The sequence below is a fragment of the Hylobates moloch genome, unplaced genomic scaffold (assembly GCF_009828535.3).
Source record: "Hylobates moloch isolate HMO894 unplaced genomic scaffold, HMol_V3 SCAFFOLD_15, whole genome shotgun sequence".
Taxonomy (NCBI): domain Eukaryota; kingdom Metazoa; phylum Chordata; class Mammalia; order Primates; family Hylobatidae; genus Hylobates; species Hylobates moloch.
In genome coordinates, this window is record NW_026652290.1 from 816,483 (window position 1) to 831,035 (window position 14,553).

The window sequence follows — 14,553 nt, forward strand, 5'->3', positions numbered from 1 at the left end:
AAAAAAACAAACAAAAACAAAAACAAAATTCAGCCCAGTGAGAATGTCATAAAACAAACACATTGGTTCCCTAGCTTTGTTCATTTAATCAATATTCATTGAGTATCTACAGTATAGTGATTCCAGCAATAATAACACCTTATAAACGTAATTTGCTTTACAATTTAAAAGAAAATAAAGGCTTTTCGTATACATTGTCTCACTCTTCCCCCAAACCCAATAAAGTGGGCATAGATTACTCTACCTATTTTGCAGATGAGAAAACATAAGTAATCCCAGGGAACACGAGTGATCTGGCTCACACAACTCAGCCAAAAAGGAGTGAAACCCAGGAGTAAAATGCACTCTTTTAACCCTAAGCCTGGCTCTTTCCTTCCATGCTGATATTGACTCCAAGGGCCCGTGGCTGGTACTAGGACTTGTTCTTAGTAATCTGATAATAATCCCAGGGGCCACAGTCTCAGCCTCCTGTTCCCATGGTGGTCAGCCTCATGCTCTCATATTCCAGGTGATGATGCAATTTTGCCAATCAAAGGTCGCAGCAGCAGGACTCCCCTGATGTATAGGAGAAGTAGCCAGAGCTCTCCATCCCCTGCCAGGAGAGCATAGTAGCTCACATTTATTGAGTTCTTAGTAAACACCGGGCACTGTTACAGGCTTTTTACATGAATTAACTCATTAAATCCTCAGAACAAAACCATGAGGCAGGTACTATTATAATATTATCTCCGTTCTGTGGACACTTAGGAGAGATTAATTTGCCCGAGGTTGCACAACTAATAATTTTCAGAATCAAGATTTGAATCCTGGAGCCTGCGCTCCTAACCAAACCACCATCTGCCTCTCCTGAGCCCATTGTCCTTAACTTCTTGCGGTCATGTGTGCTGGAGAGAATGTGATTAAAGCCCTGGACCTTCTCCCTAGGAAAACGCAGGTAAACAGAATTGTGCATATTTCAGGGACTTTGGGGACACCTAAGACCCATCTACTGTTGACCTCAGACTTAGAACCTCTATTTATCTCATACATCCCGGAGAGAATTGTACAGGGACAAAAACAGAAGCGCCGCCAGCGCCGCAGGACTTCGCCTCTGCAAACGTGTGAGGAGAGCTGCGCTGCGCTGAGCTGCGTGGTGACGGAGATGCCCGTTCGCTCAGGATCAGGAACGGTGATCTCCCGGGACCGCAGTGCCCCGAGAACGCAGCCGGGTGCTGAGCCTCCGGAGTCCGGTAGCTGAATGAAATACGCAGGGATCCCCAGCCGGACCCAAATCTTGCGTCCCTGCCAGCATCCTGGAGTCCTAAGAGGCAGGGATTGGAGCGGACAGGATCTCAGAACTCTGGTTCCAGGCGCATTAACGGCGGAGTCGCTGTTCCTGGTGCTGAAACGCTCAGTCCTGGAAGAGCGTGGCCGCCTGACCGCCTGGTACCGCGCCGCGGCCGCTGCGAGGAACTGTCCAGTGCTGAAAACGGATGCGGCCCGGCCCGCAGGGCTCAGACCCGAGCCTGCCGCACCCAGCGGAGCTCGGACAGAGCTCCTGGAAGCGCTGACGCAGAGCAAAGGGAGAGCCGGAGCGGCGAGCTCCAAGCCGGGCATGGACCTGCAGAGACCCGATTCCTACCAGGGAGGAGCTGGCCCTGACTTCAACGAGCATGTCCTACATAAGGTAAATATCTCCTGTATTCCTCAACCTTATGTTGGAAGAGGAGCCAGCACCAGGAGTTTTCTCCACTCCCCTGACTTTGCTTTGGGACTTAATGAGAAACTAGCTTGTATCTGTGAGTCTGGGGAGCCCTTTCTGTCTGATCCTGTTTCCTGCTCAAAATAGAGATGCGTGAGCTCTTGGGGAAGGGCTGCCACCAGAGGCTCAGATGGTCAGAAGCTTCATTCATTCACTTAAATCATCTGTGTTCCTTTTTCACCCCCTCCTTCTCCTTGCCTATTTATGCCCCTGGGTGACCCCTGGCACCTTTGCTCTCCTGACCCTTGTAGGAGATTGCATTTGTCCCTGTTACGTCTGCAAGCCATGGCCAAATACCTGAATTTCTGGCCAATTTGTCTGAAATTAGAGAAATGGTCTGCAGCAGAGATGAACTGCTGTTTTCAAACCAGACTCCCTCATGGCTCCAGAAAGCTTCCCTCCAGCCATGACTCCTTCACAGCCCCTGTAAGCATTTGCTTATTTCAAAGCACTAACATATCCATTGCTTCCTTCACTCAAGCTTCTTATGCAACTCAGTTTTCAGTAATGCAGGTCTCCCCCTAAGATGGTTGTTGGGAAAAATGGTAGCCTTTCTCACTCAGGATAACAGTTTTAATTCAAAATCCATCACTCTGAAAGAATCAAAGCCTTATATTTGCCATAGAAGTTATTATGGCTCACCTTCCCTTTCTCTGACTTTGCCATGCCTTCCTGCTCCAGCCCTTATATTTTCTGCTTTGATAATGCCAGTTCACCTGTTAGTCCCTTGAAAGGCTGTATGTGATCCTACAGGTGGAGTTTTTTAATCAAAACATCACTTTCAAGAGTCTATGAATGCAAGCTTTGAAATAACCTAACTCAACTTCCTCCTCTATCACACAGCTTATATTTGAGGAAACTAAAATCCAGAGAGGCAAAATGACTTGTCCAGGAAAGCAAGCTGGTAAAGGGCAGAGCTGATACTAAAAGCCAGAAATTACTACTCCATGTGTAGTATTCTTTCCTCTATATCCTTACTAAACTTCTCATCAAAGTGTGCTGTCCATGGACCAGCAGCATTGGCATTACCTCAGAACTTATTACAATAGAAAGACCTGACCCTAGATTGGCTGAATCTGAATCTGCATTTTAACAAGATCTCTAGGAATAAATATGCACAATAAAGTTTTAGATGCTTGGCTCTGTGCCATGCTGCCTGTTTCTGACACAAATGAAAGAAGATCAGCTATTGAAGGAAGGAGGTCTCAAGATCTGACAGTCCATGTGTCTTCTACCTCCAGGTCTCTGAATTCCTAGGATATAGAGAAGGAGAAAAAATGTATAACAACTATCCCAGTCTAGAAATTTTAAAGCCATCACAGTTTGAAGTAAACTTGAAGAAGTTCTGTGCTATTTGATGTTGTAAATTTAGCCCAGTAAAAGAGGCCAGGCATGGTGGCTCACACCTGTAATCTCAGCACTTTGGGAGGCTGAGGCGGTGGATCACTTGAGGTCAAGGGTTCAAGACCAGCCTGGCCAACATGGCAAAACCCGTCTCTTCTAAAAATTCAAAAATTAGCTGGGCATGCTGGTGTGCACCTGTGATCCCAGCTACTCAGGAGGCTGAGGCAGGAGAATTGCTTGAGCCTGGGAGGCAGAGACTGCAGTGAGCCGAAATCACACCACTGCACTCCACTCTAGCCTGGGCAACAAAGCAAGACCTTGTCTCAAAAAAAAAAAAAAAAAAAAGTTTATGCAAGCAGAGGAACATAATTACAAATCAATTACAAAATTGTCCTGGCAACTAGATATGTGGGTCTCTCTAAGTTTATACCATCCTATAAAGGTGTAAATACTCATTTTGAAAGCTTTAAGATTGGGAGCTCAGATTGTTCAAAATATTGATCAGATGTGGTATTTTCCATTTCAATAACCCACACATGAGATGTAGGATATAGTCCACGAAGACTTTTACTTCCTTTGAGTTTATTGATCAGCAAATTAAGAGTGGGAACCCATTCCAACAAGTTCCAACATATTTAAAGGCAAGTGTCTATTTACTACTAGTAAAGGCTCGATGTCATCAGCTTGGCTGTGTGAGCACCCTGAGAGCACGAGCCAGCCTTAAACCTGCGGTGCCCAGCAGAGTGATCTATGTATGTAAGGAAAGTTTTCCTTCTTATGTAGTGCAGACAACCACCTCCTAATACTACTTTATGATTGTGCATGATGTTTTATTGTGATCCACTTAAAACTCTTTTTGTAAAGGTGTAGGGCATCAACTTATTTGTATTATTTTTAAAATAACTATATAGTAGAGTCCAAGGAGTTCCCATTGATTAATTAGTGTCTACTGTCCATGAGAAGCAGGGCTCCCCTCCAACATTAATTGCTAGAATAAATTCTTTTTTTGAAGTGGGGTCTCACTCTGTCACCCAGGCCGGAATGCAGTGGTGTGATCTCAGTTCACTGCAACCTCTGCCTCCCAGGCTTAAGTGATTCTCCCACCTCAGCCTTCCCAGTAGCTGGAACTGCAGGCATGTGCCACCACGCCTGGCTAATTTTTTGGTTGTTGTTGTTTTGTAGAGACAGAGTTTCACCATGTTGGCCAGGCTGGTCTCGAACTCCTGGCCTTAAGAGATCCACCTGCTCAGCCTTCCAAAGTGCTGGCATTTTGAGCCACCATGCCCAGCGTGGAGCCACCATGCCCAGCATGGAGAAATGATTTTTTAAATAGATTTGTTATTGATACATAACAAACACCACTTTGGGAAGCTGAGGCGGGCAGATAACTTGAGGTCAGGAGTTCAAGACCAGCCTGGCCAACATGGCGAAACTTTGTCTCTACTAAAAATACAAAAATCAGCCAGGCGTGGTAACACACTCCTGTAATTTCAGCTACTAGAGAGGCTGAGACAGGAGAATCACTTGAACTCAGGAAGTAGAGACTGCAGTGAGCCTAGATCACGCCACTGCACTCCAGCATCAGCGACAGAGCAAGACTCCATCTCAAAAAAAACAAAAAGAAATATGACAAACACCAAAAAATCCTGAATCTTATGTGTCTACTTTGGTGAATTATTACAAAGTGAACATACCTGTGCAACCACTATCAAGAGAAAGAAATAGAAACTTGTCAGCTTCCCAAGAGCCCCCCTCCCACATTCCACTTGCCATACACCCTCCCCCAGAGATTATCATTACAGAGGAAGAAGTATCATCTCGCGTTTTGACAGCACAGCAGATGTTATGTAGGGTAGTCCTGGAAACTTGCCAGAGAAGAGATATTGTTGCATGACAAAACGAAACTCCTGGCTTGGAATAAGCCAAACCTTGATGTGACTTTGAGCAACATCTGTGAGTCTTACTTTTTTTAGCTATAAAATAGGAATGATAATACCTGCCTTATTATTTTTGAGGAAGGATGTTAGATAATATAATGTAAAGTATATATATAAAATCTCTGGAATATAGGAAGCATTCAATAAAAGTGGTGGTATTGGCTGGGCGAGGTGGCTCCCAGCACTTTGGGAGGCCAAGGAGGGTGAATCATGAAGTCAGGAGATCAAGACCATCCTGGCCAACGTGGTAAAACCCCATACCTACTAAAAATACAAAAATTAGCCAGGGGTGGCGGCACGCACCTGTAGTCCCAGCTACTCAGGAGGCTAAGACAGGAGAATCCCTTTAACCCGGGAGGCAGAGGTTGCAGTGAACCAAGATCACACCACTGTACTCCAGCCTGGTGACAGAGTGAGACTACATCTGAAAAAAAAAAAAAAAAAAAAGTGGTTGTATTAGGGCATGCATCTTGGGCTCCAAAGCGGCTTCAATGGGTGTCACATTCAGTCTCACCTAAAATGATGAGCTTTGTGAGAAGAGTAGCAGCTTCATACACAGACAGCCTCAGAAACACACACACTACATATTTCACAGGCAGAAGTCCATGGAAACAAACTCACACAACCTGTCTATACAAAAAGCGTGACTTCTATGCAAACATCCCAGTTCTGACTTCCTAAGTTGAATATCTTTTTTCTCTTGGAGGTGATGTGTGGGACTTGATAAAATTCATTTATATGAAAAACATATGCCAAATATCATGATAGGCATTGTGTAGCTCTTGCACTTTAGCTGGTCCCAATAGTTGGAGGCTGACCCAGGCAAGCCCAAGTAACTCTTAGAAGATTCCCATAGGGTGGGCTGGAAGCTGGAAACTGACTGAAAACGTTGAGCTCATCTGTCATGTGCTTGGAATTTTTAAATAGAGTTGTTGTTGCCACAAATCTGAATATTTGATGCAGCTAAATAATTTAAAACAAATGAGCAACCTGGCTGCTCTTTTCCTTAGAGAACTCTCAGTTCTCTCTTGCCACCAGCTTCAAGAGCCATCCAGGGCAATGGTATGCGGTAGGGACTCTGGAACGGCCCACAGATTGGGTCCCTCCTGTGCCAGGGTCTGACCTTGAGCTCCAGGAAAATGAAAAGATTTTCATTTCATTTTCACAGAGAGGGCAAGCTTTTGCCCCAGATACCAGTGAATTAGGACAAAAGGGCTTTGGTTCAAGCACTTACTTCCTAATTCCCCATCACCAGGGCTCTAAGGAACACCCACATACCAGACTAGCTTCCAGAGGGACGAACGATTCCTAGGACAAAGTCAGTCTCAGAAAGACTGGGGTTGGGGGGCAGAAAAACGTGAGCTGCTCATCCATTCATCCAGGGCTTGGTTCTTGTCGGGTGAAAAGGGATTACCAGGTCTCTGTCTTCCAAAGTATTTCCATCTCCTCCGACTGCTCTAACACCTCTTCCGGGTGAAAGGAAAAGGCAAGCAGGTAATATCTGCCACTCTCCCCCATCTCTTGCACTTATTCTTCACTTCCTTCTTCTACTACCCATCTTGTAATTTCTATGTCCCTCAAAAGTCCGCATGCCTCATCGATTCATTCAGCAAACACGCATTGGACATTTCCGAAGCGTAAAGAACTAGGCTGGTCATTATCGAGAATATAGACACAAATGATTCCCATCTTCACTAAGCTTGTGGCCTAGAAGGCATGCACACAAACAGCTATACTTCTATATAATTTCAGAAGTGTCCTAAGAAAGATATGGGTAGCTGCAGGGGAATGACCCAGGAAGAAAATGCCATGTCTGACTCAATTTGAAATGTCCTGTCTCACTTTTGGCTTCTGATTAAAGTTAACATCCAGGCTTGGCACGGTGGCTCACACCTGTAATCCCAGCACTTTGGGAGGCTGAGGCAGGTGGATCATGAGGTCAGGAATTCCAGATCAGCTTGGCCAACATGGTGAAACCCGTCTCTACTAAAAATACAAAAATTAGTCAGCCGTGGTGGTGCACGCTTGTAATCCCAGCTACTCAGGAGGAAGAGGCAGGAGAATTGCTTGAACCCAGGAAGCGGAGGTTGCAGTGAGCTGAGATCACACCATTGCACTCCAGCCTGGGCGACAGAGTGAGACTCTGTCCCCCCACAAAAAAAATTAAAATTAAAAAATAAAAAATAAAGTTAACATCCAGGAGAGACAGAGTTCCACACATCAGCTAGCTCCCTCCCCATGGATCTCTCACCCATTAATCCTAGGGAAAGGTCTGGATACAACAGTGTTGTCCTTCCCTGCCAGAAAATTGTATAAGAGAAAGACAAATAAAACAGCAAAAGACCATACTCGCCATTCTGTGTTCCTCTCCCATTCTCTACCCCACAGGTGCTTCTTTTATTTTTTTTCAATGAAACAATGATAATGGTATGCAAATTTGTCCTAAAAAAATCCAAATTCACAGAAAAATCCATGCCCCGTAAGTGAAGAGATTTTTGTTTTCAAAGTGCACTAGCTCCAATTCTCAAAGATTTCTATTGTCAGCTCAGGAACAAACAAGCAAGCCAAGAAAAGCTAGCTGCTCCCTGGCTTGTTTTCCTCTCTTGCTTGCTCTGAAGGCTTACAGATAAACAAGTGAAGTGTATATTACATCACTGGCAATCTGGGGCCATCTGGGACTCCTTTAGCTAATAGATCGGTCCTGCCCAGATCCCAGAGCAGGCAGCTGGTGTGGGGAGTGGTGCCTGCTAGTTCTCTTAGGATAACCTCAGCAGGAAATGATGGTGACTCAGTCCAGTGCCTCAAAGTCGTTTTCCAAACTCTTCAGGCCTTCCTCTCCTAAGCATCCTTTCCTTTAATTTGTGGTCCCTGGGGCCTTTGGTGAGAAAATGTCTGAGACTCACTCGTGTTGCTGCCCTAATGTTTCCTCTTATAAGCTGTTCTGGGGAGGGACTTCCTTCAGTTTCAGGGCAGGAAACTCCGCCTTGCTGGGTGGAAGTAAACAGCCAGAGGTGAGCACCAGGCTGGAGAATTGTTGAAGTGGGCATTTGAAGTGGCTGTAAACTTATCCCAATACGCTTCTTGCTTCCTTCCTCCTCTTCTCAGGCAAGAGAAACAGTCCATAGAGACTGCAAGTGGGAATGGAGATCACAGCTCCTTGTTAACTCATTCAGGCAATGCAGTTCCTGAAAGAGTGACTCTGTAGGCTCAGACTGAGACCACGCTACACCGGTTCGGCCAAGAGATCTTTATTGGAGGCAGCAGGCTAGGCTGGGCAGGAGACAGAGAGAGAGAGAGAGAGAGCGGTGCGGGGTTTGCTTCTTTTATGCCCAGGAGGGCTGCGTGGATGTTTGTGATTAATTGGGGTGGGGCTTAGAGCGAGGCAGGAAAAACACCTCTCTCTGATTGGTTTTTCCTTTGGCGGGTTTGCGTTGAGGAAGAAGAACCCGGAACCAGCGCCATTAGGGTGCTCTAGTTACCTAACAGTTCCCAGCTGGGAGTGGCCCTGGACGTCCTCCCATCCCTTAACCAGAGGAGGTTTTCTGGGGCCAAGAGACACAGCTCCAAGCAAAGAGATCTGGAAAATATTAACCCCTAACTGACAACACCAGGCCTCACCCTGCTCCTAAAGGGAGCAAGGCCTTGAGTGGTGCAGTGAAAATAACTTGAGACGTGCAGGGCTCAAGAATTCCCCTAGCACATGGTTCCTGACCTTGATACCTAAGTTGGCTCCCTCCCTTCTCATTTGCTTATTAGCGCCTTTTCATTTGCTTATTAGCAGACAGCTTCTACCCATCAACATGAGGATGTTATTTAATCATTTGTGCTTCTGCAAATGCATATGCTTTTAGGTATCTTAAACCAAGCTGTGTTTAAGTTCAAATTTTCTCTTACTTACTAGCCTTCTGCCCCTGGCCACCACACGCGCACACACACACACACACACAGACAGACACACACACACACCCGCACATGCACACGTATGCATCCTTCCTCTCATGAGCTGCGGGCAGGGCCATGATCACCCGTTGTTGTTCTCTGTCTCCCCTTAGCTTTTGTTATGAGCCTTTTAAAAGCAAAGCAGGCTGAGCGCAGTGGCTCAGGCCTGTAATCCCAGCACTTTGGGAGGCCGAGGCAGGCAGATCACCTGAGGTCAGGAGATAGAAATCAGCCTGGCCAGCATGGGGAAACTCTGTCTCTAGTAAAAATGCAAAAATCAGCTTGGCGTGGTAGTGGGTGCCTGTAACCCTAGCTACTTGGGAGGCTGAGGCAGGAGAATCACTTGAACCTGGGAGGCTGAGGTTGCAGTGAGCCCACATTGCGCCACTGCACTCCAGCCTGGGCAACAAACCAAGATTCTGTCTCAAAAAAAAAGGCAAAGCAAACATTTCTCCTCCTCTTCTTCCTCCCTCCCCTGTTTGAATTTTGCATTCATACCATCTCCCAGCAACTCTGTTTACTAAAAATCGGAACTGACATTTATTAGAGCAATACCCCTAGGGGAGAGTCAGGAACTGGTAACACCTTCCCCAAGCTCACACTGAGAAGCAGTGTAAGCTTTGGAAGGGAATAAAGTCTGGTACACAGTCCAGATGAGGCAGACACCCTCTTTCAGCCCCTGGAATCTCCCTCCTCGCCTCCCGCTTGCCTTTACCCAGATTCTTCCTCCTTCTCTGGGTCCCACCTCAGGTTTCATAACCATCAGGTGAGAAATATTAAACATCATCTCTGCACTATAATCTAAAGGGACCCAGTAAGACTAATAATTGTTCCCAATACATTATCCAAATAAGCATATGGTTTATTTGTGCAGCATTTTACAGTTTACAAAACACTTTATTATATTCTAAGACATTTTATACTTAACATATGCTTTTTCCAGAAGATGTTACTATTAATTCCATATTAATAGGACAGGGAAACAAAGGCCAGATGGCCGGGCGTGGTGGCTCACGCCTGTAATCCCAGCACTTTGAGAGGTTGAGATGGGCAGATCATGAGGTCAGTAATTTGAGACCCGCCTGGCCAACATGGTGAAACCCTGTCTCTACTAAAAACACAAAAATTAGCTGGGTGTGGTGGGGGGCACCTGTAATCCCAGCTACTCAGGAGGCTGAGGCAGGAGAATTGCTTGAACCCAGGAGGCGGAGGTTGCAGTGAGCTGAGATTACAACACTGCATTCCAGCCTGGGTGACACGGCAAGACTGTCTCAAAAAAAAAGAGAAAGAAACAAGGAATGAAAAAACTGACTTGCTCAAGGTCACAGCCAGCATTGTGGAAGCCTGAACGATTACAGCAGACCCTTAGACAACACTTGCATGCCATGTAAAATTCTAAGCACTTAGCATCTCTTAACTCACTTAATCCTACAACAACCCTATTTTAATCTCATTTTACAGATGAGTGAACTGAGGCACGGAGACATTAAGAAATTTGCCTATAGTCAAATCCAAGCAAGGTAGACAGGCAGAGGGATAGAGTCAGGAGAGGACAAGGGGCTTCACCAAGAGGGTCGCAGATGGTCACTACTTGAGGGCATTGGCAGCAGTCCGTCGTGTAGCCTTCAGCTCTGTGGAGCCGGTTTTGTTCACTCACCCAAGAGTGGCTGCATGTCTCCAGTCAGGCTGATGTTAATCAGACTCACAAGACATGTATTGCCCTAGATGCCAAGCCACATTATAATCAGGAGATTGTTCGCTAAGCATGAAATCCAGGGGAAAAAATGGAACTTGGAGGATTCAAATGTTTAATGCTATCAGGCTGACATGATTTGGTAGCTGGCTACACTATAGGGACAGCCTCAATCTACAACCCCGCCAGCCCCTTCTACCCTTAGGTCCTCTCCCCTACCCCTTGCCCCACCTCTGCCTCCCTCAGCTGTATATATTAACTGCCTTGGGCCGGGCAGTCATTCTATTCTCTCCAGGTCTGTATTTCCTGCAATCCTTTAAGAACCCCTTGCCTTTGAGCTTGAGAATTCCCTGGACTTGACCTGGTTATGGGGAGGGAAAGGGAAGGGATGTTCCGTCTTCAGAAACCTCTGTCAGTCATCGCCAGAGTTGTCATTTCATACTTCTTCCTCCATCTCACTCAAGTGTCAGAGCCTTAGGGACTTGGGTTTCAGGGGCAAGAACCATGAAAGAGTAGAAAGGTGATTGGGGTCATTTCCTTATATCCCACCACCACTCCTGTCCACATGCTCCCCTTGAAATCTGATATTTCTGCCTGAGGATCCTGAGAATCAGTTCAGCTAACATTTACTGGGCACCACATGCCAGTCCCCAGGAACAAAACCCACTCTTCATTCCCCAAGGAGCTGAGTCCAGCAGGCTGGGTGGATCAGAGGGATGGCACAAACAGAGATGGCTCAGGCCACATCTGACTGCAGCTCAATGTGCCACATGGACCTTGGTGCCCATGAAGGTCAAAGACCTCTAGTCCCATATAGTGGGAAGCTGAGCCCTTGGGGACCGTGTCAAATGCTTGCAGCTCTCAAGGCTGCCAACTTCTGGCTCCTGGCCGATTGACTGATCTGAGGGGTTATAAAGCCCAAAGTCCCAGGATGGGGCCCCACCTCTGCAGGTCAGAGGGCTCTGAGCCCCCCAGCACAGGGATCCCTTCAAGCCCATGTCCAATAAAGGAAGAGACTCCTGGTGCACTTCTGAGAAGTGCCCAGTGCAAAGACCCCTGTCCAAGCGTGGCAGAGTCCAACACATAGAAACAAAGCTGGATCCCTTCCGTGAACATTTCCAAAGACATGAGCTGAAAAACACTCAACCAAACCCAAACACCAGGATTCTAGCCCTTGGGATGACAGCGTGGCACACAAAGAGAGGCTTGGGAAAGACAGAGGGGCAGGCCAGTTGAGCTCTGCAGGTGTGTCCTCCAGGACCCTCACTCTCCTTTCCCTGAAACCAGGTCTCCTCCAGACAGCAGACACATGAGAACCAGCACAGCATAGGCCCTGACCATCACCTGTCCTGACCACCACCTGTGCTGTCTACCACCTGTCCTGTTCACCACTGGTTCCATCCACCACCTGCCCCATCCATCACTTGTTCTGTCCACCACCTGTCCTGTCTACTGCCTTCCCTCTTCACCCTCATCCTGCTGGCTAACTGCCCTGGCCACCACCTGTCCTGACCACCTTCTGCCCTGCTCACTGATTTTCTTAGAGTGGGAGGCAGCTCATTAGCAGAGAAAGAGAACTGGGCTTTGAGTACCAAAGAACCAAGCTTTATCCCTGTCTCTGCTGTTAGCCAACTGTGCATCCTAGGTCATTCCATTCCAACAGCACTTTCCAACTTGCAGAAAACTTGCATATAAATCATTTCGGCTGATTTCCCCAGCACTGTGTGTAAAGAGAACAGGCATTATTCTTGACTGCAAAAGGGGAAATCTTGTGATCAGGACTCTCGATTTCCAGTGACAAAACCCAACTCAAATTGGCTTAAGCCGAGAAGAGAATTCACTGGTTCCTGTACCAGAGAAGCCTGGGGAGTGCAGCTGACATCGAGCTCAGCTGGACCCAGGGACTCTCAGTGACTTCAGCCTCACTCTCTGTCTCTCTCTCTCTCATTTTTCTCTCTGGCTTGGCTCCATTCACAGGCAGGCTTCTCCCCGTGGGGCCCCATTATTAACAGCAGCCCCAGGCTCACATCCTCACAGCTCCCAATTCCAACCAAAGTCCTAGATCCAATACTCACTGGAGACTGAAATTGCCACATGCCCACCCCTGAACCAATACTGTAGCCAGTGGGTAGAACACAATGGACGGCTTAAGCCCACGTCACATGTCCACCCCAAAGGTGGAGTCAGTCCCACCCAAGCCCCGTAGATCAAGAGTGGAAGAAAATGGGCCGGACGTGGTGGATCACGCCTGTAATCCCAGCACTTTGGGAGGTCAAGGTGGGTGCATCACCTGAGGTCGGGAGTTCAAGACCAGCCTGACCAACATGGGGAAACCCCTTCTCTACTAAAAATACAAAATTAGCCGGGTGTGGTGGCAAGTGCCTGTAATCCCAGCTATTTGGGAAGCTGAGGCAGGAGCATCACTTGAACCCGGGAGGCGGAGTTTGTGGTGAGCCGAGATAGCACCATTGCACTCCAGCTTGGGCAACAAGAGCAAAACTCCGTCTCAAAAAAAAAGAGTGGAAGAAAATGGTTTCCAGGGAAAATGGGATGGTGTCATCTGAAGGCTAGCCATGCAAAAACGACAGATGTCCCATGGTAATCCCGGGCAAGGCTGAGTCCCAGCATTTTTAAATCTTTAATGAGAAGTGACTGAAAAGAAATGAAGTGAACTCGTCACGGTCCCACCTGAAATGGGCTCTTGGTGCCTCACACATAGTGTCATTTAAGACTGAATAACTGGGTTTGGATTATTAATGACTGGACTTGGGAAATAAACTGCTGTCACCCTATGAAGGGTCAGCTTATTGGGGCTGCAGAGCCAGACCTCCATCTATGGGTGGGAGTAGAATTTTCTCTGAAGGAAATAGATGATCCAACTGTGGACTGTCCAGGGAAGAGGTTGATTGGAACAAGGAATGAGGATTCAGGAAGCGGAGCTCAGACAGGAATGAGGGGAAGCTCTTCCGCGTCTCTTAAGGACCATGGTTAGCTGCTATGGAGACACCTGAATTTTTCCATTGCTGGGTAGGGCGTGTCAGCCCAGGGCTACATGAACACAGATGAGAAGTGAGGCAGAAAAGCACCAAACAAGGCCAGCTTTATGAGTATGCCACCTACAAAGTCACATAACGCCCTGCACTTAGAAGTGCCCTGCATTTGGTTTAACACGTTGCATTCGCCATCTTTAAAGTCTTAATAATGTTTGTACAAGGATCCCTGTATTTTTATTTTATGTAGCCATTCTTGCTGTCAGATAAAAACCCCTGCAAGGTCGGAGGCTGGCTTGGTGCAGTAGTTTTGAGCTATTCCCTGGGGCATCTCTGCCTTCTGATGGCCTCACACCACACCTGGTTGTGGAAGTGCCCTGAGTAACCAGGGAAGAGTCATCTTATGCTTTGGGCCAGATGGCAAAGGAGTGGGCAGCACCACAATGGTATTCACTGTCGAGCGGTGGCTGCTTCCCCAGGCAGCAGGAAGTGTGGCCTGGAAGGCAGATCAGACAGTCCGAAGGTGGGTGGGTGGGCAAGTCCTCGGGGGTAAGTGGCTGTGATAGAGGCAGGGGAAGAAGTAGACAGGGGTCATGTTTGTGATCTGAGCATAGTGCTGAACAAACAATAAGTTTATATTGGTGGCTATTAGTAAATAATGAGACCCATTATTTTATTATTTATTTATTTATTGAGACGAGTCTCTCTCTGTCACCCTGGAGTGCAGTGGCATGCACTCTGCCTCCTCTGCCTCCTCACTGCAACCTCTGCCTCCCAGGTTCAAGTGATCCTCCTCCTTCAGTCTCCTGAGTAGCTAGGATTACAGGTGTGTGCCATGAAGCCCTGCTAATTATTATTATTATTTTTTTATTTTTAGTAGAGATGATATTCGCCAGGCTGGTCATGAAC

General features: G+C 47.0%; 1 protein-coding gene across 2 annotated transcripts in view; it reads left to right on the forward strand.

Annotated features, from left to right (window-relative positions):
- Window positions 1-419: 419 nt before the first annotated feature.
- Window positions 420-14,553, forward strand: part of RAB37 (RAB37, member RAS oncogene family) — a 71,667-nt gene continuing 57,533 nt past the window's right edge. The window contains exon 1 of one of the 2 annotated variants that reach the window (XM_032177517.2): window positions 420-1,666. In XM_032177517.2, the coding sequence (XP_032033408.1) occupies window positions 1,238-1,666 (429 nt within the window). In that variant the 5' untranslated portion in view covers window positions 420-1,237. The remainder of the gene's footprint in view (window positions 1,667-14,553) is intronic. The other variant, XM_032177518.2, reaches the window with a different exon arrangement.